This window comes from Protomyctophum bolini (genome assembly GCF_963924005.1).
Source record: "Protomyctophum bolini genome assembly, chromosome: 6".
Taxonomy (NCBI): Eukaryota; Metazoa; Chordata; class Actinopteri; order Myctophiformes; family Myctophidae; genus Protomyctophum; species Protomyctophum bolini.
This window is the reverse complement of record NC_137867.1, coordinates 8,912,244-8,937,452: the sequence shown is the minus strand read 5'-3', so window position 1 is coordinate 8,937,452 and position 25,209 is coordinate 8,912,244. Positions and strand designations below refer to the sequence as shown.

Genomic DNA, 25,209 nt, shown 5'->3' with positions numbered 1-25,209 from the left:
TGGTTTCCGCCGCCATCTGTATATGAATGTGTGTGAATGGGGTGAATTGATGCGCAAATGTAAAGCGCTATATAAATGCAACATTTAACATTTTCCCGACCGAGACCGAGTCTCGACAGCCGTAGTATGGCTTTGTGGACAGTAATCGGCTATTTATGGAGCGCATTAAAAATATATATTTATCGTCGTGCATTACATTTTAATTTATTTCATTTAACTAATCAAACAACTAATGTATTTAATTATTAAATGATATGATCAAAAACGATTCCAACTTGATAGGCCTCCACGCTTACATATTGAAGTCAGGGCAAAAACAGTACCCTGTGAAACTTCCGTGCAGGCGTGTAGCAGTCCTTTTGTGTCTCGCTCCAGGCACGGGAGAAAAAGCGTGCAACGTGAAGGGAGTGTCTGTCTGTCTGCTCTGAAAACATTACCATAACACAGCACATTAATAAGGTAAGAATATGATCCACATTCCTGCTCTTTCGGGTCCCCTTTAGACCAATAATTAAACACGAGGAGGATGTCATGTTTATGTTCTGTACGTGTTGCAAGGCAATGGACGCATTCACCGATTTGCTCGTAAACAAGAGTACAAGACACACTGACAGACACTGCTCTAACTTCTATCACTGCATCTTAAAACACCGCTTTTATTGACAAACTCCGTCCTAGCCCCATAATGGAACCTCTCCATCCGCTATACTGTAGTGGAGGGAGGTCCATATGCTTTAAACTTAAAACGTTAAAAGTAATATATTTCTGTTTTAAATATGTTTTTTGTTTAAAAGGTTTAACCACTGTTAGAGTAATCATATCGACACCCTGTCTCTCCAGCTCTTTATTAAACAGAAAATAAATGGTAAGGCCCAATTTCTGCTAATCATTTATCAGCTTCCAATTTGATAGTGTCGTTGAAGTTCCAGTTTTGTCTTTCTATTTGTGTCATCACTTCCAATGTCTCTTGTTTACCCTGTGTGAGTTCTCTGCGCTCCTGATTGCATGAAAGTGGTATCCTGACCTGATAATTCACTTTCCGTTACTAAAGAAGAGAATACTAAAGCGAATACAATATCACTCAATGTATCACCTATATAGCATGGTGTTGTTCATGCTTTAAGAAATACTTTCATGTTGCATCACCTTTAACTTATATCAGTGTATGTTAAAACACAGTTATCACTGTATGATAAAAACAGTGATTTAACTTAGAATCACTGTCGCGCTGTATGTTACAACACTGTACTTTAACTTAACCCAAGACCTGAGACCAGATTCTACAAAATGCTGAAAAAAAACTGTGTTCCTAACTATAATTTCAGTGGTGCTCAACCCTTTTCATCTCAAGGATCCCCGAAGTGATATGCATGTGAAAATGTTTTGTGCTAGGGACCCCTCAGAAGCAAAGATTTGAGTTAATAAAAATCACACCCTGTGTGAAGTGAGCCAGTAAGGATCAAGGGAGTTACAATAGTCAAGTTTTGACACGACTGATGTCTGGATATGGAGCTGGGCTGACTCCTGGACTGGTCCTGGGTGAGGAACGGTCTAATTCGTCGTATGTTATAAATAAGTGTAAACCTACAGGATCAAGTGACAGCTGTAATGTGTGCTTTGAACTAGAGCTGACTGTCCAGGGCAACACCAAGGTTCCTGGCTGTCGGGACAGACGTTACCAGGGCGTTGTCCACGGAGATAGTTACCTCCTGCATGAGGCAGGGCTTTAGGGAAGTCTTGTCTGGGTTCAGCTTGAGGTGGTTAGAAGACATCCACTGTGAGATGTCAGCCTGCAGGCATGCAGTGATGCGCCCTTCCACCTGAGTGGCATAGCAGTGATAAGATATATTGTGAGCGGAGATGATGGTGCCAAGATCCCTGTGGGACCCCAGTTAGGAGGGTTCGGGGGGGGGGATGATATCAAACCTTTCCAAGAAACCTGGTAGGTCCGGTCGGTTAGGTAGGAGGAGAACCAGTTTAGCCCCCCTTATAGCACTTATAGTTGGTAGTTTGTTGGATCATGATGAGACATAGTTTAGTTACTTCTGGCTGCGTAATTGCGTTCGAATGCATCCCGTTCAACAAAGGACAGGGTAATGTGTTTTGTACAGTGTGAATAGTGGAGTGGAGTGCAAAAAAACAATTAAGTGCTTGCCTTCTTAACTAACCAGGTAAACATCAAACCTAGCATCTGTCGGAACAACATGCCATCTAAAAATAACATTCTGTGCATTTGCAGTTATGGTCAGCTGTGGTATATTAATTAACCACATTTAACAAGCATACATATCTGCATAGTTACTGTAGTATAACTAACAAAATGCAAGTAAAGAGATGGCTAACACAGGCAGGCATGTGAACTCACTACAGTTACAACCCAGCTTTTTTTACCTTTTATTATATTATTATATACCCAGGGTTAAATAGTTAACCGCGGTTATTTTTGCGTGACAATGAATGAATCATCGACCTTAAAATGTAACTGTGACTATATGGCTGGCAGCCCCAGGGGGGATGGGTGACGGCACGGAGGAAGCAGCCATGATGAAGTCCTTCCTGGGCCGTTTCCTGGAGGAGTTCCCGGCGGCTCTGGGTCCAGGCGAGCCGCTGCCGCTCTGCCCGCTGAGTCGCAACACGCTCAGCCTGGACGAGCTTCCCGGAGAGAGCCTGGAGCTCGGCCTGCGACTGACGGCCGCCAGGTGAGACTCGTCGTTGTTTCAGTGGTGTACAGCGCGTTTGGAAAGAGCCAACGTATAATGGTGTATACTATATCTCTGCTGAAGAAACCTCTTGACTCCACATTGTTCATTTTTCAGGAAATTGAAGTTATACATTTGTTAGGAAATTAAGAAAACCGTATGTTTTCAAAACAAAGCAATACTGTCTCGTCAACGTTGGTGTTGTGAGTTTATATGTTTGTCATTTACTTGCATGAGAAGGAGAGAGGTGGTGGAGTTACTGTCTACTGTTAACTGTCTGTTTTAGCAGACAGTTTGAGGGTCCAATTAGAGTTAAGAGGTTTTGTCAAGTGTTTTCTAGTACTTTCCATTGGTTCAATATTTCCCAAACAACACACAGACATAAAGGGTGTTCAATAGCACTGAGTTAGGAGGTTTCCTCCCGACAGCAACGATAACGAGGCCTGGCTGCGGGTAGCTCGCGGATAGTGTGGGCCCCGGATACGCACGCTCTAAAGTTTTTTGTATGTGCGTATGCCCCCACGCACACATATTGTCTCCCCTATGGATGTCTATGGATGGAAATCTTTCACCGTTTGCCCCGCCGACTATGGAGCATGGCCTGTTCTGACATCAGCATAGACTCCATATTTGGGTATGCCTGACAAAGAACTCCATATATGGGCATGAAAGGGACACAGACACAATAACTGGGTGGGGCATGCATTTCCAACTTGCATCGTTCCAAGTAGGCCAGTGCCCAACGGGCACCGGTCTAGTATGTTTTCAATTGCCCATTGTCACACTACAGTGCACTACCCTTTCTTTATCATAGTACTTTCTATGATGTCGGTACCATGACACCATACCGATGGCATCAGGGATCTCCGTACATATTAGGCATAAGAGGATAAGATCGTTTTACTTGTTATTGTATGCCACTAGTGTTGGGGATTACGAGGTTAAGGTTTGAACAGTACACAAGTGTGTGTGTGTGTGTGTGTGTGTGTGTGTGTGTGTGTGTGTGTGGTGCGTTGCAATCTGCATTCCTCACATTCCTGCCTGTAGAAACGGAGAATGATTTACATCTGTGTAATGAAGCAACACACAACAATGCAAGTTTTGTGTTTTTCAGTTGAAAAGCTGTTATTTTCACTGAGCAATGTGGTCACATCGTACTCGATAGAGGTGCAACAGTTAATCGAACAAATCAATTGTAATTAAAAAAAAAAAATCAATTACATCAATTGTTTGTACAAGTAATAGAACATGCTATTTACTTCCGTTATAGCTCCTGAATTGATAAGCAGAATCAGAATCGATACTATCCTGATACCCATGCAGGCCTGTTACCGCCCCAAGACTCTGTTTGTTCGGTTTTTTTTCCTGGGGCAGACCATGCAAAACTCAACTCAACCGCAATGTTGTTGTAGCCTAAAGTCCAATTCATAGGCGTACAGTAGCATGCATAGACTCGCAGGGGCAAACTGCTCACAGCAACCCTGGGAATTTAAATCAGTGATTCTTCAAAGTTTTTAATTTCAAGGAAGCTGAAACCAATTTTTGATATGCATAAGGCAAGGCCACATTGGACCCCCCTTTTATACATTTACAAAAAATTTTATTTCCCCCCCGTGGATAATGTATGAAGAGAAGTCTTCCGCACACCCGGTTCTGTTTAGAGCAGGTGTGTTATAGGCGACAAGTCAGTACAGGTAGGAGAAGGAGGGAGACCCGCACACTGCCACTTTCTGGTTGAAGAGCTTATATTTAATAGATTTGAGCCACGTTTCGGGCCGTGAGACCTTCCTCAGGCTTGATTCACAACAGACTGATGGTGTCACTAAATACATTTCGAAAAGGTGTCAGCAACCAATCGGAAACGCACGTGAGAATCATTAACAGTTGTGGATACTGTATGTACCTGTGAGGTTTCTGCCCTATGTGGGTTTTTTTGCCCTAATGTCTAATCTCATGTACATGTTGACCCATTTTGATCTACAAGCTCATACGAGCTTGTATAGGTCTGCTATTTTTTTCAGAAAACTGGAGGATTTAGAAGAATCTTTTTTAAATTTCGAGGTCAGGCCTAAATGGGTTAAAAGAAGAGCTTTCGCACACCTAGAGTAAAGGCTTAAGGCTCATTCATAGTCTGGATTTCCGGTGGTGAGGTGACCGCCGCTCCGGTGGTGAGGTGACCGCCGCTCCGGTGGGTGAGGTGACCACCGCTCCGGTGGTGAGGTGACCACCGGAGCTGAAATAACCGTTGGACAGTGGTGAGTAAAAACAGAGAGAAGGGCGCTGGCGGTGGTTTGCACTTCACCGAGGACTGTGGCGTCATGTTGTGAGTTCGGTGGTCACCTAATCACCGAAAATCCAGACTATGTATGAGCCTTTAGGAGCAGGTGCGTAGGCACGTGCACATCAGTAATACAATAGAAAAATACGCCCGCACTGTCTGTCGCACACTGTCGATCTGCTCGGACGGTGCAAGAGAATATTTATTAAAGGAGGAACGTTTCGGTCACTTGATGACCTTGTACAGTATTTACAGTACATACCTGCCACTGTGCACCTACCGATGGGCTTACCACTTTTGCACCTTGCAGTATGTTTAACCTAATATACATATTGTATACATATATATGTCTTGTAGAATATCTTCATTATCGCATTATATATATTTTTACTCTTTGACAAGTTTTATTTACTGTTCCATTTTGCTCCCTGCTCTCCCCCTAACTGTGACCAGGGGGAGCTTGTGCGAAAACGAATTTCACCAACTTTGCACCTGTAAACTTGTGATCATCTTGATTTGTAACATAATAATGATCTCTGGCACCCCGATCTACACTGTAGTAGAATCCTCAGTGTTTATTGATCTCTGAGAGCGTATACAAATGCAAAATCCTTTTGGTTCCATTTGAATGCTCTCTGAATTACAGACCAGTAACTCCTTTGTCATGCAGCTGTTTGGCCTTGCGTTAGAAAATAATCAGTCTGCACGCACGCACACACGCGTGCACACACACACACACACACGCACACACACACACACACACACACACACACACACACACACACACACACACACTGCTGAATTCAAGACCAATCCCTTGCCTCATTCGGCTCAAAGGAAATAAGCTGAAAGGTCCTCAGTCATGACAGAAGCAAGGAAACATGGGCCCGTGTGTGTCCCTTCACTTGCACTCCTCCTCTCGGGCGCTTCCCGTCAGAACGACATCATTTCCTGCCTGTATAGCAGCCATTGTTCTCCGTGCTTCCCGTGTTTCCCTGCTCTCCTGCTCAAGGATTCTAAAAATGAAGGATGACACAGAGACGTCACGTCGCCTATAACCTCTCCAGGTTTCCAGGCACCGACTGGGACTCTGGGAGGTAAACTGGAGGCGGAAGCTGCACGGAATGCATTGAGCATATGAATACACATTATATTGTAAAACGATAGGTACCAGTAGGCTATACGCCTGGCACAGTATCCCGACCTATACACAAACAACTGCACACAGTCACAGTGCCCCTGCATTATCCCGCCCTTAGCCTAAACAAATACACACAGTCACTGTGTTGTTGCGACGTCGACAGAATACACTGATATCAATACAGTGTCAACAGTATTATCGGTGTAATAACCGCACCCTGTGGGTGTTATTGAGGAACAGAATATACTTACTGATATTACAGTCTCCATGCAAGTATGCCGGAGTCTGCATCGATGCAGTAATTCTACTGGTGTTACTCAAGATGTATTCGTTTATTGACCAAGCACATTATTTGATTAATCAAAAAGGTTATCGATGGCATAATTGCTAAGGAAATAATCCATAGTTGCGAATCGTATATTATATATGTTGTGCGAATTATGGCAATTTGAAGTGTTAAACACTATTGTAGCGCAATTTGTGTGTGCAATTTAGTTTTGGGGGGTATGGCTTTTCTCATGCCAGACCCCTGAACAGTGTTTATTCAAGTTCGGAGAAACGGAGCGCCTGCTGATAATCTTACAATAAATGCACCGACTCTCTGTACGTATGTACGTGCGCGTGCACGTACGTCTGTAATCCAAGTAACTGGAGAACCGTGCCCGGCATTGGATACACGGTTGTCCAGAACCGCCAGAAAAGGCTCTGGGCAGGTGCTGCCAGTGGACATAATGAGTCCTCACACCTGACCCATTTTCAGGCTCTACCTGAGCCAATTGATTGCCATATGGCAACCCCAGCCAAATTCCCGACACTTGCCATTTGATTACTTAGTCCACTTTTCACAGTCAGATTATATGTGGGCACAAAAGGGACACAGACTGTCATCAGTGCCCATACCCGAGGCGGGGTTGGCGAAAGGGCTTGTGTGGAGTTTGCATGTTCTCCCCGTGTCCCCTAGGTTAGGTACCCTCACAAAAAACATGCAGTAATCCTGGTCTCTATACTGCCTCCCCCTGGCCAGCCGGGGCGCCTGATGGAGGGGAAAGGAACTGGTTGGAATAACGTGTTCCTACCACACGCTACGGAGCAACTTGGACACTCATGCATGAAGGAAGCATGAGTTCAAGTCCGTTGCTCTCCCCAGGTTCACATGGGTGAAAAATGGGTTACAAAATCGTGGGATCAAAATTATTTAAAAAAAGGGGACACAGACTGACGGTCGGTTAAAATGGGTGCTATGACAACGGATATAACACTTTGCATACTAGGGTGGGACATGCATTCCGGATTTTCATTGTTCCCAATCCCAAGTAGTCCGGTGCCCGGTGGGCACAGGTCTAGTCATCAAAATAATAATTAGATGTAGAGAAGCAGGTCGGAACAATTGATGCCTCTTGTATTAAGCTGCCGAATACAACAAATCGACTGCGATGCTACTTGCGTCTTCCTCGGAGTCATCATCAATCATTAGATGCATTGCTGCCGTGTCATTTCCATGATCTCTATTCACCTTTTTCATATAGCCCATAATGCATTGCGTTTGTGTGTGCATAAGTTCCTCTTTCTCTTGCTGTGTTGCCAGTTTTGAAAGAGAAACAAGTGACCAGGTCTATGAAAACAACCACAAATGAAAATAGCTGATCTACAGCAACACATTGTGAGGTTGTACATGTGTTATTTAAAAACACATTGAGAATAAATCGAAATATTTTGAATATTCTTTAAACATTTTAATAAAAAAGGCACAAAATATGTTCAGATGGATGTCCGTGGACAATTACATATTAATCTGGGGTTCCTTGATGTGAAGAAATGTGGAAGCAAGCCCAAATAAGCAAATACTGTACACTTTAGAATCAAGCCCAAAAAAACCCAGCAACCAGCAACTACCAATAATTTATCTGCAAGGGACTTTACAGAAAAAAACAAGTCAAAGGTTGCTTATAATAAGCCGACATGGCAACGCGGCCTGAAGGAAGCAAAGCACGCACACAAGGAGCCCCGCCCGGTACCTTGGCGGGGGAAAACGTGGATATTCACAGTGAGTTTGTGTTGTTTTGTCTCCCCCCGGTGGTCAGGAGTGCCCCAGCGGCGCTTGGTGCCATGCTGTGCCACGATGCGCTGGCACAGCTGCTGAAGAGTGACCTTTCACCTTTACACTGTCCCCAACAGCCTGAGGCGGAGCGGGACGAGGACCAAGGAGTGTGTGAGTGTCCCCATCATCGTTACACTGAACTAACCCTGACCCCGTGTAGAGCGTCGCAGTCATGACGACGCCAGGCCCAGGGAATAGTTCCCAATGCATTTTTCCCCAGAGACATATACTGCGACGCTCTATTGCCGCCTGGGCTGTCCCGGGTGTCCCTGTCGTTACATTTTAGTTGACGAATGAATTGTCATACAAACAAGTGTGAATAAAAGGTCATTAATTTTCCTGCTGTGCCGTGCTGTGGGCAGCTGGGAATTTGGTGCTATATTAACCCATTTTAGCTGGAGACCCGCTTAGAGAAACACTGCCATTTAAAACAGCATACAGTACACTGTTTCACCCCTAGTCCACACTGGCTGTTTGTTTTATCTGTCTGTCTGTCTGTCCCACCACAGTGGTCCAATCGGAGGCAGTGTTTTATCTGTCTGTCTGTCTGTCTGTCTGTCCCACCACAGTGGTCCAATCGGAGGCAGTGTTTTATCTGTCTGTCTGTCTGTGTCACCACAGTGGTCCAATCGGAGGCAGTGTTTTATCTGTCTGTCTGTCCCACCACAGTGGTCCAATCGGAGGCAGTGTTTTATCTGTCTGTCTGTCTGTGTCACCACAGTGGTCCAATCGGAGGCAGTGTTTTATCTGTCTGTCTGTCTGTGTCACCACAGTGGTCCAATCGGAGGCAGTGTTTTATCTGTCTGTCTGTCCCACCACAGTGGTCCAATCGGAGGCAGTGTTTTATCTGTCTGTCCCACCACAGTGGTCCAATCGGAGGCAGTGTTTTATCTGTCTGTCTGTCTGTCCCACAACAGTGGTCCAATCAGAGGCAGTGTTTTATCTGTCTGTCTGTCCCACCACAGTGGTCCAATCGGAGGCAGTGTTTTATCTGTCTGTCTGTCTGTGTCACCACAGTGGTCCAATCGGAGGCAGTGTTTTATCTGTCTGTCTGTCTGTCTGTGTCACCACAGTGGTCCAATCGGAGGCAGTGTTTTATCTGTCTGTCTGTCTGTGTCACCACAGTGGTCCAATCGGAGGCGGCTCAGCGACTCTTCCTGAACCGGCTGAGAGAGGTGGCGGCGGCCTGGCACCGCGGCCTGCCCGCCCTCCCGCCGGCTGCCTCATCCTCCTCCTCCAGGGGGCGCTACCTCCTGTGCTCCGTGCACGCCATCAGAAACACGCGCAGGAAGATGGAGGACAAGCACGTGTCTCTGCCCGAGTTCAACCAGCTCTTTGGCCTGCAGGTCCGTTTACTACAGTGGTCTAATGAAGACTAGTTGTCTCCATCCATTGGGTTTTATCCCATACCGGTGCTAAACCGCTATTTTGGCAACCGGTGCTGGATGTTGCCAGAACCGATATACAATTACAATTTACAATTTAGGCATTTAGCAGACGCTCTTAATCCAGAGCGACTTACATTAAGCAAGAACAAAAGCATGGGAATACATCACATAAAAGCATTTATCATGAAACATGCGTATAAGCTAAGAAAGTAACAGTGGAATATCTATATAATGAAACTATACATATAAACTATACATATATACTACTATGCTATACATATGTACTATGGCGTGCTATGACTATATACAATGCAATTCTAGTGCTGTCTACATAACATGCTATAAGTCTGTATCAAATGCTATCTAAGTCTACAGAAATGCTATCTAAGGGGGTGGGGTAAGTGCTACGGGCCATGATGGAGTCTGAAAAGGTGGGTTTTCAGACTACGGCGGAAGATTGGGAGTGATGCTGCAGTTCTGACTGCAATGGGAAGTGCATTCCACATAATGGATATAAACCCGCTGACCACTATAGGCCAGCGGGCCCCACCAGAACCGATATTTTAGGTACAAATCTACGTTGTGCTTATTCTAGATCCGTCTAAGTTTGCGGTTCTCCACCAGTGGTCCTTGAGGGGGGTTCCAGGTGGTCCCCGGCTAAATGATGGAGAGTTTCTAACCAAGTGGACCCTTTATAGGTCTCTGATATATAACTCTGAGAGTGTACAAATGGAGTTTGTACACTCTCAGGCCCTCATTTATCAACCGAGTGTAAAATCTGCCACAGATTCGAGTGCAGGTTTCGTAGTACACCCACGTCGCCACGGCATTTATAAAGTGATCGCAAACAGCTGATCCTTCCTTAATTTCGTTCTGACGTTAATAAATGTGACGGCTGAAATCTATCTGGCACGCCCTATGAAATCAAGCCTCGCCCTCGTTTTTGCGACCTGAAAACGGCAATACGTTTCCTGAAACCATGGTAACATGAAAAAATAGGTTTCTCCCGTGCCTTGCTGCGCCTCACCCCCCTCTCTCATACACACGCACAGACGCACAGCATGCACACGCAACTTGCAAGCTGCCCAACTAACTGGTGTGTTGTTAAATAAATAAAAAACGAACACCTGCATGAATTAAATAAAGTTGTAGGCCTACCCTGTCTGTTTCTCCTCTCGCTTCGCTTCCCTTATTGCTGCCCGCCTCACGGTCCTCACCCCCCGCACGCCACGCACGCACATATCGCAATTTGCAAGCAACTTTCACTGTGTGTTGTTAGTTGTATATTAAATTATTAAAGTATTTTTAATTTAATATACAACAAGATATATTAGTGAACGAAAACCTGAACCTGAACCATAATTAAATAACAAATAGGCACACACACGAACGGTGACACGCTGCTGTTTTGCAGGTGCTCCTCCTGTCCTGTCTGTCTGTCTCTTTCTATCACTGTGGTCCGTCCGTGACCAACTGCATGCACGTTCGACAGTCTATTTAGATACGTGACACGTCAGGTTTATTAAACGAGGAGGAGATTGCATATACCGTAACTCCAGAAAGACAAGTGCTGTTGGCCTGCTGTAGATTACAGTATGGCTACCCATGCATGTTGGGAGTTGGGACTCTCCGCAGCTGCATTGCACTATAGGCTACTTTCCAACGTCATGGAAATATTCCAGCACAGACAGCCCAAATCCGCATGTATGCCGCATGGACATACATGCAGCATGAGAGAGGCTATCATGTCGTCAAGGCAGTCATAATCAACGTTTATGTAGTGATTTCTGATTTGATCATTGATGAACGAATCATAAACATATGGATGAAGGCTTGCCGCTTGCATGTGTGCTGGTATGTGTTGGCGACGCACGCCGTGCGGTCCCGTCCTCCCGAGCCCCGAAAATGATCTCGCTTTCATCTGAACTGTCAAAACTGTCAAAACCTGTCTAAGCACTTATTTAAATGGTGAATGATTAAGTCCCTTACGCCTATAGCCTGCTAGTACTTACTACAAATAGGCAAGCTGTATGCTTGTCATTGTCACTTGGAAATAAAGGCGTGCAGTCCATTTATGCCTTTTTTTAATAAAATAAGCTAACACAATCATAAGCCGCATCACTGCATGTGCTCCAAAAAGTTGCTTGCATAACAAGGCCAGTAAATCACTGTTTGATTAAGCACAAACTAATACATTGTAAACATGTTATATTGTTTTTAATTGCGCGATTTTAATTACTTGTAAAGTTGGAAATCTCTCCCTTTTTTTTTACATACACATACCGTTTTATATTAACATTTTAGGAGAGAAAACATATGTTTAGATGCCTGTGACAGCGTGTCAGCAGTTCAGACAATGCTGCTCCGCTTGTGTAAGACAGAAAAAAATGCGTACGCCAGTTGAGGAGCAGACGTGGATTTTGAACGTTGTCACGTTCAATTTCAAGCTTTGGCGGAAATGGTAAATGTCAAAAATGTCGGCAATTTCGGCGTGCACCCATATTTTGGCGTACGCACGGTTGATAAATGAGGGCCTCAGAGTTCCATTCGGAACCCACTCAAGGACACTTCGAGGCCCACTGGTGTAGCAGAGTGTTTCCAGCAAGCCAACATGCACAATAGCTGTAGCCTCGGAAACCCAGACGTTTTTATTTCCAGGGAGAAAAAAAAGTCTGGGTCTGAGTCCACTTCAATTCGGCATAGAGTAGCGCAAACATTGCTCACTCTCTGCTGATTTCTGATTGTCTGCACCTTTGTAAAATTGACATACACACGCACACATGTACACACACACGCTCCTCTCTCTCTCTGTCACTCTAAGTAATTAGTCTCATGTCGCGCAGCTGCGCATATATTCTCCCGGCGAATCCTGCCGGGAGCTGCCTATGCCATAAGAAGCATAGGTGAGTTCCAGGCTACAATGGCTGTAGCAGCAGCCTGACTCTGTTTGACCAGAATGGAACAGAGCCTTAATTAGTACCAGAGGTAGTGCCTAGTGTATAGGAAGTAGGGAATGGGCCCAAGTTGTTTCCAAAATGGCGTGTGTGCATATAGAGTCCATTGAAAAGATTCTCTCTCTCTCTCTCTCTCTCTCTCTCTCTCTCTGTTGCAGGACGGCGTGGAGCGGGCATATTACGGCGTGTTCGACGGACACGGGGGCCTGGACGCTGCCACGTATGCCGCCGCCCACCTCCACGTGGCCCTGAGCCAGCAGAAGGCCCTGCACAAGGACCCGGACGCCGCCTTCAGGTCCGCCTTCCACCGCACCGATCACATGTTCAGAGGCAAGGCACGGCGAGAGGTATAACCGTATCCATATAACCCTATAACCATAACCGTCTTGTGCATATAAACTCTAGTCTGTAATCTGTACTGCATAGAGCACCGAAGTCTGACGTCACTTTCAGTAGAGGGCGTCAGTCCCCAGGTTTCATGTATTTGTTTAGTTGCATTGAAATCCCCATTGAGGCGATTTTTAGATCGCCTCATATAACAACTGTGTTTGAAAAATAAACATGTCACCCCGGCCGCTTCACCTCATATGGATATGAAGAATCAACTGACTGAGAGAAAACGCTAATGTTACTGCTGCTGAATTAGTTAGATTTTCGCTAGAAGCAGACTGTATCATATATGAGTGACTGACTGTTGCAAACGATACAGAGACACCTCCCTAACAATAACGCCGAGACAGCTTGTTTATTTTTGGACCACAACGCTTATAGTAGACGATATTAAGATCACCCCATGTTATTCTCCATAGAGAAATTACTTCCGCGAACCAGGGGAATCGTCGGGATGAGCCAGTTACGTCAGGACTTCGGTGCTCTATATCTGGTTAATAGGGAATGCGGCGTTGTGATTGTGATGGCCTACCAAGCCCTACATATTAGATCTGCATCAAGCGTATAAAGTTGGTGTTTGAGTGTTTAGTGCACAGCGCTGGAGCTCTTTCAGTTCGCCAAAATGGGATTCATTAAGCCTACTTGAGTAAGCCTACTGTCGTTTGAAATGCAACAAGTAGACTTCTCACCATAAACACGGTCAGAATAAAGGGGATAAAATAGATAATGGACTAACAACGTTTCACCGGCGCATTCATCTCACCGCCTGAGTGTGACTCTCTCTCTCTCTCTCTCTCTCTCTCTCTCTCTCTCGCTATATTATGGATATATAACTATTCTCTCCCTACCCTACATTCGCGTGTGTGAGTAGATCGGCGACCCGTTTCCTATGCTGCTCCATCTCTCTGTCAAACCACCACCTCGGTCAGTTCATTATTTAACATATCTCCGACCGCCGGCGACAGTCAATGAGAGTCAAGCTTGCGCGGCTATAGGTGGCTTAAACACACCAAACTATAGCCTGCAACATAAAACCTCTATTCATCCACTGCAGAGAGGACACATGTTTGCAGTTTGCCTGATGATCACTTGTCAGTTGTCACACACACACACACACACACACACACACACACACACGCATGATTCTGCATCAATGTGGTGATGTGACGGTCATAACCGATGCGTTTGCTGTTGACTTTCCTCTGAAGGCATGATCCAGGCATGTTGCCTGTTAGCTAAAGCTTCATGCATTAGCTTTCTGCTTCTGTCTGACTGGGACAGTCATTATTTCGTAAAAAAAACAATTTCGAAGCAGAGATTTGAGATTCGGAGAGTCTCTTCACCTGTGATTTACAACAGCTGGTCACCACAATACATTGCAGATGCGTTCGCGCACCTCTCCCGTGCACTCTCAGTAACCTCAGTCAGTAGTTAATTTAACTCTGAGTCAGTGTTAAATGAACACTCGTGTTTTAGTGTGTAAAAACCTCAATGAGAAGTGCCCTTCTCAGAAAGTCCCTGGTATTATTAGGGTAGGCTATACTATATTTGTATTGTCCGTTTTATTTTCTTGACAAAACACCCATAGGTTTTTAGTTCTGCCCCGGGGGGAAAACAGTGTCATAGGACTTGAACAAATAAATATGTTCATTCAGTCAGAACTATTCTGGGTTTTGTTTTAATAGTCATGATAATGATATACTGTATTTTGTTAAGTCAAAGCTATGTTAAATCCATCTTTGCCCACTAGTATTTGTTACCTTCAGGTGTGCTAATACTACACAGATTAATTTATTATTTTATTATTTACAAATGTAACCTATATCTTTATAATTTTTGTCTCCACCAGGCCAATGGCATGGGGAGAGAGTATGTTTTGCACTCCGTCCGTGTGTGTGTCCGTCCGTCCGTCTGTCCGTCCTTCCTTCCTTCCTCCGTCCGTCCGTTACCAGCTAATCTCCGGCACCGTTGGCCCGATCCATGCCAAGCTTTTCACACACACTCCCTGGATGCCAACGATGAACCTCTGCCCCAAATATTCCTCAACGACCTGTTATAGCGCCACCATGAGGCCGATTTAGGCCAAACATATTTATGTAGATCACTCGTACACATTTTATCCATACATCACACAATTCGGTATACACTATCTCCATAGTCATGTGATCAACACGGATCTGCATGATTTCCCATCTTCCATCCTGATTGGCTAAGATTGGCTCCCAAAGCTCACATGATTGGTCCGTTTCTAACAAAATGCCACAAATTGTGTGCAATTTCCGTGACATTATACACGCAGATTTGCACTAGGCCGAGGACGACATGCCACAATTTTTCATCCAGCCTCATGGTGGCGCTATAACAGGGCAATTCCTGTTTTTACCTATAACTGCATCGATCTGTATACAACTTATGTATGCGCACTCCCTAGAGGCCATGGAAAAACATTTTCCCTGCATCCCTCCACATCTGCCAGTTATAGCGCCACCATGAGGCCGATTTCTGCACAGATTTCCTCCAAATCTCACACATGATCTATGTAGTCATGTGATGAAGACGAGTCAGAGATTTCTCAGATTCTACACTGATTGCCTTCCAAAGTTTTCAGGAGTGGCCTGCTCATCCAGAATTCTATCCTCAGAGATGCTATGAGTGATCTGGCTCTGCATTAACAAAATGAAGAAAATTGTTGCAAAAAACAAACAAACAAAAAAACATGTTTCTATTACTTAACACACACACACACACTCCTATCCTCCTGGAGTCCTGGTGGAGACCTGTGCCCAGAAGGGCACTTTTTCTAGTTTATATATAATGTTCATTGTAAAATGACTTATACTGCATCTCTTGTCCACTAGTCCCTTCCTGACATTCTTGTCTAGTTTTTATTCGTTGACGAAATTATCAGTATATTTAGTCCTATAGTTTTAGTCATCATAGCTTAGTTTTCATGGAGTTTCCATTTAGTTTTCGTCAGTGGAAAAAGGTAGTCGACGAACACACTTTTGTCTTGGTTTTAGTCGACGAAAACAACACTGCGTCAGTGTTGCAAGCTGCTTTCTACCAGGGAGGGGAGGAGGGGGGCAGGGGAGGGAGCTCAGATGGGTGAACCAATATGATTCAGCGCATTGCTCCTGGCGCCACCCGCCAGTTCATATATCAGTTTATGGTATCGGTCTTGAGAAGCAGGACGTTATCAATATCGGTTTAAAAAAAATGGTAATGGTGACGGGACATGGTGGTCTGCTGGCCCTGCAATATGAGTACTTTTACTTTTTGATGCCGATACTTTTACTCAAGTACATTTTCAATTCCATACTTAGTCCATACTAGTAGTTCTAAATTGCAGTATTGGTACTTTTACTTAGGTAAAACAACTGAGTACTTTTTCCACCACTGTAAGCCTATCCGTTGGCCAGGTGCAGTAGCGAATTTGCATATCAGAAAGTAGTGTTTTCTTTTTGCCACTCAGTAGGCGTCGCTGCATAACTTCCGGGTAAGGCGACGTCCCGCGCATGCCCTCTATATTTTAGAGCGTCTTTTCCAAAACAGTGGGTTGTTGGGACTCCATTATGAAGATAAAAGAGGCCGACACGACAAGTGTTTAACGCAACTTTTACATTGGACGCCTCAGGCCGGCTTAAGGATTCGAACCGAGAGGTACCTTGGACGTCGGTGGACGTCCCTAGCGCATCCTCAATGATACGGGGCGAGATAAGAATATTCAGAATTTTTCCTATTCTGTTTTTTTGTCCGTTCGCCTTTCGCTTGCCGTATGCTAACGCTCTGGGCAATTATTAGCTTGCCGTTGACTCACATGTTAGCGCGGCGGAAAGAATGACTCGTATCTCCTGATCCAGGGCAGCTCTCCGTGGTGATGAACGGATCGATATGCTGGCGCTTAATTTCTTCTCCTCATCCGTCTTCTCCCGCAAAATATGAACGCTTTTTGGATCATATATCGTATAAATTAAAATGATCGCAATGTGAGGTCAACTTTGTAAAGTCAACTTTTTTTAGGAAATGGTTTCCGGTTCATGGCTTTCAGAGTAAAAGCGCTCAGACAACCCCAGAGAGCTCCTATTTTGAAGCACTTCCGGCACTAAAAGTGTTCTAATGAGTGTGTGTTTTGTGTTTTGTGTGGCCAGCGCCTGCGCAGTGGGAGCACAGGGGTGGCAGTGCTGCTGCAGGGAGCCAGTCTGAGCGTGGCGTGGCTGGGAGACTCTCAGGCCATGTTGGTCCGACGGGGGCAACCCGTCATCCTGATGGACCCTCACAAACCAGAGAGAGAGGTGGGCACGCACACACACACACACACACACACACACACACACACACACAAAGTCATCTCGCACATAAGATGACTGGTTGTTAATGTTTCATAAAAACAACATTGGCGTTATATGCGGTGCTTCACCTCCGTGTGCCAGACACACATGTGTCCAATCTGATTGCATTAAACAATGTTAAACTCACTTTGCATGTTGCTTTGCCACTCGATTTGCCCCTCGATAAGCATGCGCATACCCTCTATTGTACATAATCGCCTAATCACAATTATTTCAGATAATCGCAATTATTCTTTCATAATCATCAATCGTTTCCCTGTTGAATAATGTCCATACATAAAACATTTAAAAAGCTTGTTTTAAGCTTAACGTAGATCAACTATTCCCACTATCTGCCCTGTGCACTTTGTGATTCCGAAGCCTTAAAAGGTCAACAGAAATACAACTTGTAACGTTCTAATGTTCAATGCTAAAAAGAAAACACAATTACGTCGTTAATCACAATTATTTGTGTCACAAATAATCGTCAACTTAGATTTGTAATCGTGACAGCGCTAATTGTGCCTGCAGTGCATTCCTTCACATGACGACAATGCTGCAGTTTGCTCTCAATTCTTAGTCCAGAAGAGGGAGTCAAAGGAAAAGGCAAAGAGTCACCCATAATAATTATGATAATGAATGCGCACGGTTAACCCATTCAGGCCTGACGTCAACAAAAAAAAGAAAAATGTTTTCTAAATCCTGACAGTTTTTTTGAAATACCTCATGTTTCTGTATCAGTGGTGCTCAATATTTCATGTCAAGGACCTCAAAAATGATATGTAATTGGCCGCCGACCCCCCCCCCCCCCCCCCCCCCCATCTGAAAATATGTTTTTCCAGGGACCAGCAGAAGCCAAGGTTTGAGTTAAAATGTTCGCTGTGAAAGAATATATATTCAAAGATTTGCTCCACGGTTTTTCAAAAATAGCAGACCTACAAGCTCGTTGCGCTATGCGCTATGAGCGCTATGAGCTTGTAGATCTGCTATTTTTCAAAAGCTTAAAACACGCCTTGCCTTGCCCTCCAGGATGAGAAGCAGAGGATTGAGGACCTGGGAGGCTGCATCGCCTTCATGGGCTGCTGGCGCGTGAACGGGACCTACGCCGTGTCCAGAGCAATAGGTCGGTGTTTACCAAACTTTAGTTCATTTTTTTTTCTCCAAAATAAAAACGTTTTCAAAGATAGTGGACAATTTGCCGATCTACGAGCCTTGTGGTAGATCGTCTATTTTCACTGTATTTTTAAATGGGGCTTAGTAAGGGCTGTATTTTGCGTGTCTTATGTACCAGGTCTTATTCCCTAACTTGAGTAAACTAAAGACCTGGAGGCGTGGTCAATGCCATTTGGCTATTCTGAGTGGCCAAAGAGCATTGACCACGCCTCCAGGTCTTTAGTTTACTCAAGTTAGGGAATAAGACCTGGTACTTAAGACACGCAAAATACAGCCCTAGACAAGTGATAGTCTTTTGTTACACTAATTCCTAACCACTTTTAACCTCCGCATCCATATACCAGGGGCAACATTTGCAAGAAATAGCTACAAGCTCACAATGCGTCACAACCCGGCGAGAACTGGTATAGTTTGAGGGGGGCGGGGGGGGAGTGGTCAGAGTACAGAGCCAATTCAGGTCTAGCGTCTGTACCCAGGTTTTTATTTAAAAGTGGTCAGAGTACAGAGCCAACTCAGGTCTAGCCTCTGTACCCAGGTTTTTATTTGCGTTCACATTCGGCTCAAAAAATGAAAGCCTGGGTAAGCGAGACACATCTCCTGGTCTAGGAGTGGGACTGAAATTTGGTGACGTCAGTGCAGTGTTGTTTTTGGCAGCAAATTTAGATTTTAGTTTTAGTCATAGTCTCTTGAAGGGTTTTCCCCTTAGTTTTAGTCACATTTTAGTCACCTGGAATGTTTTAGTGTTAGTCTAGTTGTAGTCGACTATACCGCCTACGGGTAAATCTACAGGTGATTTAGTCGACTAAAATGTATTTCGGCAGGTCTTGATGGCGTCGTAATGGCTGATTTTACACATGCTGAAAATAGCAGATCTACAAGGTCACAACGCGTCGCAGCGTTGTGAGCTATTTTCAGCATGCAGCTAATTGTAAAATGGGACTTATACTGCATCTCTTGTCCACTAGTCCCTTCCTGACACGTTTTAGTCATCATAGCTTAGTTTTCATTTAGTTTCCATTTAGTTTTCGTCAGTGGAAAAAGGTAGTCGACGAACATTTTTCGTCTTGGTTTTAGTCGACGAAAACAACACTGCGTCAGTGTTGCAAGCTGTTTTCTACCAGGGAGGGGAGGAGGGGGGCAGGGGAGGGAGCTCAGATGGGTGAACCAATATGATTCAGCGCATTGCTCCTGGCGCCACCCGCCCCTCTATACCAGAAATCACGGTGGCTGGGCCAGCCTAAGGGTCGATTCATACTCCTATTTTAGAGCCGAATAAAAGTCGGTTCGGCGCTGTAGAGCCTACAATTTGACGTCATTTGAGGTTCGTGGGGGGGCGGGTACCGTCCTAAAGTCGGCTCTTCGGTGCTACTGAAATTTTCTGACGAGCCGAAATCATTTCGGCACTACAGCGCCGAAACAGGAGTATGAATCGGCCCTAACTCGGGTCCAGCTTACTAAATCTAGAGACTTTAACTGGTTACATAGTGTTTTTTGGTAAAACAGTTAAACATTGGCTAAATGAGATGAGCAGTGCACCTAGAGAGAATAAGATACTTCTTAAACAATAAATGCGGCCGCGATGGGTTAACGCCAACATCAAATGGGTTCAGATCTGAGCCAAGTCTCCTGAGGAGACGTGTCTGAAGTCTGTCCTAGACGGGGTATCCGGATGTAAAATCACATCCATCCGTTTTTCATGAAATAATAATTTAAAAAAAAAGTATACAGTACCAATTGTATAGCAATTTATAACCTGTCCTAAGGAAGTTTCTTTTTTTTTTAAGGGAAAAGAAAAATGTATATATATGTATATATATATACCATTAGCTGCTAATCATTCCACCCTTTGTGTGCGATGCAGGTGACTTTGACCAGAAGCCGTATGTGTCGGGAGACGCAGACTGCTCCACCGTCCAGCTAGTCGGTGACGAGGATTACCTGCTGCTCGCCTGCGACGGTTTCTTCGACACGGTGACACTCGAAGAGGTCCCGGGGATAGTCCTGGGGGCGCTCCGGGAGCCCCGAGGAGACCCGGAGGAGGAGGAGGGGGGCGACGTGGCGGAGGAGAGCGCGTTGGGAGAGAGCGTCGCTCAGAAGCTGGTGGCGCACGCCAAGGCGGCCGGTTCCAACGATAACATTACGGTTCTAGTGGTGTTCCTGCGCCCGCCCGAGCAGCTCCTAGTCGAAGACTCCTCTGCAGCGGCCACGGAGGCTACAGAGAACTCCAACTCCCAGGGTGCTTCTGCTGGGCAGTAAGTTACATAAGTGGCAAAAGTTGGTAGTTACAAAAACCCAGAAACGAGTTAATGTAAGTGCAAAACACACTGGCTGCGAACAGCGTGCGTCAACACGGCTGCCCCCCCATCTGGGTGCCCATGGGCATGGCAACTCTTGCCATGCCTCGAACCGGTGTTGTCGTGGCACAATGGATGACGATGATGGACTGAGTTGTGGCACACAATAACTCAATAACCGTCATCATAAGAACTTGCGTGGTGAGCCATAGCTAATAGCCATTGGCTATTAAATTCATTGCCTGGAATATCCTACTCAGCACCAACACATGTTGCGCATTGTGTGAGTTCTCAAGAGTGTTCTCTCTGTGGCGGACAGACAGTGTGTTCTGCACTTTAGCATTTTGCATGTCTCTGCTATCGGGAAGAAACCCCCTAACTCCAAAATGTTCATTTGTCAAGAAATGAAAACTATACAATTTTCAGGAAATTAAGAAAACCTTTATGTTTTGAAAACAAAGCAATACTGCCTCATCAAAGTTGGTGGTGTGACTTTATATATTGTCAATTACTTGCATGAGAGGTGGTGGAGTCAGTTGCTTTAGCAGACAGTGTGAGGGTCCAATGGAGTTAAGAGGTTTGGTCCAAATCGTTTTTTACTACTTTCCATTGGTTCAATATTTTTAAACACACAGACTTAAAGGGTGTTCAATAGCACTGAAAAATAAATCAATTTAGGAGATTTCCTCCCGTCTGCAACGGCATCCTGGTTGTCTCTCTAAAAACCTTTTGTTCATAACGGGTCACTGCTCAGCCAAGGAACCCAGAATTAAACGTATCAGAAAATGTGTGCCAAACTACTGAGCATCTCTCAGCCTTTGTGTTTGCCGCCTGGTGCTATAACACACAGGTGTTAACCATAACGTTCGTTCATCTAATTAGTGTTGTTGTTGTTGTTGTTTTTTGTATACCATTTTATATGTCAATGAAATCCACAGCCTTTATTTAAACCTTCCCACCTACTGGTGCACATTGCATTCCAAGTTGAGCGGTCGAGATTCACCCGTTAACCCATTTTGGGGCGGGAACCACTTTTGGTGTTAGCATTATGTTATGCTTTAGCTATTGAAAAATAGCAGACATTTATAGAATCTGATCTCAGGTCAAAATGGGTTAACCCCTACGTACTTAGTTGATCTGCACTCCTTAAGGGATAGTTCGCCCCGAAAAATTACTTTTCTTTCATTGAGGGTCCTTGAATTTATTCGGCTAATTTGGTTTAACTTACTTACCCGACTGCAATGGCGAAACGGAAGAGGGGTTAAGGTTCCCTTATCACTCAACATGGCACTGTTAATAAATGAAAGGTTGTGGAATATTCCTAAAACAGTGCTAACAAAAAAGGCTAAAGGTTTTGAAGATGCAATAATTTGTACTTTTAGAACGCTAAGCCAAGGTGTTAAATGATTTTATTTTTTATTGTGTAGCGTCAAAGTATTATGGGATGAAGGGGAGGACAAACAATTTGCAGCAACAATGTCGGTGCTTCATAGAATTGTTTTGCTTACTGTCTCGCTTACAGCAGCGATCTGCTATTTTTTTCTTTTTTTTTTTTATCTTGAAAATTCTAAACTATTTTCAAAGCACATATCTTGTATGACATTCCCTGGGCACAAAAATATTTTCAAATGGGGCTCCGGGTAATTTTTTTTGAGGATCGTTAATTGACTTGAAGCGGTTTGAGAACCGCTGCTGTGTCGAAATCTAAATTCAAAGTACAGTATGGGCTTGAACAGCGTAGCAAACCAGCCGCTATCAAATCAAAAAGTCTGAAAGTGCCACTGCTTTGGCCAGTATGAACACCACTCATTATTGGACACGAATGGATTTACATCACTCCTTCTCCTAAAGCGAGAGAAACGGCTTGCTTTTGCTAATTAGGAAATGGTTCAAAATCCATTCCAATTAAATATTGTTCTTATGGAATAGGTCAGAATTCCCGTAACATAACTGTACTTACATGGAAAGAAACATAGCTGATGTGTTGTCCTTGTGTCTGTGTATCAGTATTTGTGTGCAAGTGTACATGTGCCCTATATGACTCCAGTATTAAACAACATATCATTGGTGAAGATCCAGATAAAGCACCATTCACACTGAGCACGATAACTATATACTGTAAATATAACGATAATTATGTGAGCATCCACACTGTTCAATATGTTCAGTGAACAGTGCAGCACCCAACGCTCGGTTGAGTCCAGCTGCTGAGTGCTGAAAGACACATGCAACAGGATGCATGGATATTTCTGACTTTTATTTGATATAATTGTACAGTAGACCGGCAGGATGAGGTGAGAGAGAGACATAGGGAGTGATACGCAGCAAACGTCGGGATTACAGTCGGGACTCAAACCCGCGTCACACTGCCATGCTGGATTAGCAGCCTAGGTGCCCGGATAGGACAGCCGTCCGGGCCACGACAAACCTTTCTGAGGGCGAGGGTGGGTGACAGATTTGCATCCCAGATGTCGGATGGATTTTGAATGGCTGTCAAAATGCTTCTGTCGTTCATAAAATGGAGCTGAAATGATCCAAACGACATCGTCCTCGACTACGGTTATCGTTATAGTTGTAACAATTGTCAAAACTACATATTTATAGTAATTGTGACTATCGTCTTCGTCATCGCGCTTGGTGTGAATGGTCCTCAACATTGTATTTTTTAGTGGCTGGTCCTTCATATTGTATTTTTTTGAGGCTTTGTCCACATAACGCTTTTTTCTTTTGAGCTGCCAGTGCCTTTTCTCTCATGAATTTCAATGGTGAAGATAATGTTTTTGTTTTTATGTTAGAGAGCTGTGGTGGGTGCTTCAGTGTAGAAATAGTTAATCTTTTGGTAGATGAGCACCGCTCATCAAGGTCACTTTCCTACCGTCTCTGTCGGGTGGAAACCTCATATGTTCCAAAACTATTACTTTTCTTGGTGTTTTAAGTAGCTGATTTACAAGCTCAAAATGTGCCGTTTCACGCCACGTATCGAGCTTGAAGATCTGCCACTTTTGATGCTTTCGTGTTACGCTGTAGTACGATCAAGTAGAGCCTTAATTTATTAAGAAAATATACAAAGAGTTCAAACATGGAGATATAGAGGTTTCTGCCCGACAGCGGCGCTATGAAGCTATGAGTTAGAAAAACATGCCCAACGTGCAGTCGGTTCATGTGTAGTGCTCTGGACATGACAAAACAACGATCCCAACCTAAAATAAAAGAAAGGGGTTTTCTGTGGACACAGCCCTTATGCAATCAGAACCGATGTGTATAAGGGCCGATTCATACTCCTGTTTCGGCGCTGTAGTGCCGAAATGATTTCGGCTCGTCAGAAAATTTCAGTAGCACCGAAGAGCCGACTTTAGGACGGTACCTGCCCCCCCGAACCTCAAATGACGTCAAATTGTAGGCTCTACAGAGCCGAACCGACTTTTATTCGGCTCTAAAATAGGAGTATGAATCGACCCTTAGAATGAATGTTTGTTGAATTCTCATGTGCCAAATGCAAAAAGGTTTTTCTAAAAGGTCTCTAATACAAATGTTTTTTTTTTTAGTGGTATATTTCGGCCATTACTCTTCTGTGTGGCCATTTAAACGGTCCTGTAATTCTCTTGTTGTTTAGGTCTTGACTGGAGTGCCTTTTTCTTTTCAATGAAATGCCTCTAACTTATGTTAGTTTATAATGACATATGTTACTGTAGGTCATATCTAACTTATGTTGGTGTATTATTACATAATGTATTACTGGATAATAATAATACCCTGTGTCATATCCTGATTAAGTGAAAAAGCTTTTCAACGTTTTTGCCTGAAATGAGCAATGACTTTGGTTGATTTGTACTGAATCTGAATGGACTAACCCCTGGGCTCTGGTTCCTCTCTCTGGGGCTGGAGATGAGGAAAAAACCCATTTAATACGGTTTGAATATCAATCGTTGTGTTGGGAACCTTGTATGTCCATATGACGGCATCAAGAAAAAGTCACAAATAGTCAATATACAAGCTCATGTGTCACATCGTGATTAGGGTTGTCCCGATCGGATCGGGTGATCGGAAATTGGGGCAGATCCCGTCATTTTCAAATGATCGGAATCTGATCGGGAGCCAAGAAACGTGATCGGGACATCCCTAATATCAATATTATATCCATATCATGATATTAGACTGGATATTGTCTGTGATTTGGGATATTGTACTATTGTGATATGGCATAAACGTGTCATATAAAATATATATATCGGATCGGGGAAAAATCGGTATCGGCAGATGCTCAAAATCGGATCGGGAGCTAAAAAACGTGACGGGACATCCTTAATCGTGATGCGTTGAGAGCTTGTATCTAATTTAAATTACGTTTTAAATGCTGTCTACGGGCTTTATGTATATTTAACCAGTGAAAAGTATTAAAAGGAGCTTGTGACTAAATTATGAATAGATTGGATCCATTGGAACACTTTATTTATTTTTTAGGCAAC

General features: G+C 44.2%; 1 protein-coding gene across 1 annotated transcript; it reads left to right on the top strand.

Moving 5' to 3' along the window:
• Window positions 1-367: 367 nt before the first annotated feature.
• Window positions 368-24,651, top strand: ppm1f (protein phosphatase, Mg2+/Mn2+ dependent, 1F). The gene is made up of 8 exons (XM_080766781.1): window positions 368-459; window positions 2,504-2,699; window positions 8,200-8,327; window positions 9,342-9,562; window positions 12,717-12,905; window positions 17,097-17,240; window positions 18,306-18,399; window positions 20,311-24,651. Exons 2-8 carry the CDS (start codon window positions 2,515-2,517, stop codon window positions 20,703-20,705), a joined length of 1,356 nt encoding a protein of 451 aa, XP_080622907.1. The 5' UTR covers window positions 368-459; window positions 2,504-2,514; the 3' UTR covers window positions 20,706-24,651.
• The last annotated feature ends 558 nt before the right edge of the window (window positions 24,652-25,209 follow it).

Coding starts and splice junctions, on each gene's coding strand:
- ppm1f (XM_080766781.1), top strand. CDS start 2,515: ATGGGTGACGGCACGGAGGAAGCAGCCATGATGAAGTCCTTCCTGGGC. Junction 2,700..8,199: donor CTGCGACTGACGGCCGCCAG/GTGAGACTCGTC, acceptor CCCGGTGGTCAG/GAGTGCCCCAGCGGCGCTTG. Junction 8,328..9,341: donor GGACGAGGACCAAGGAGTGT/GTGAGTGTCCCC, acceptor GTGTCACCACAG/TGGTCCAATCGGAGGCGGCT.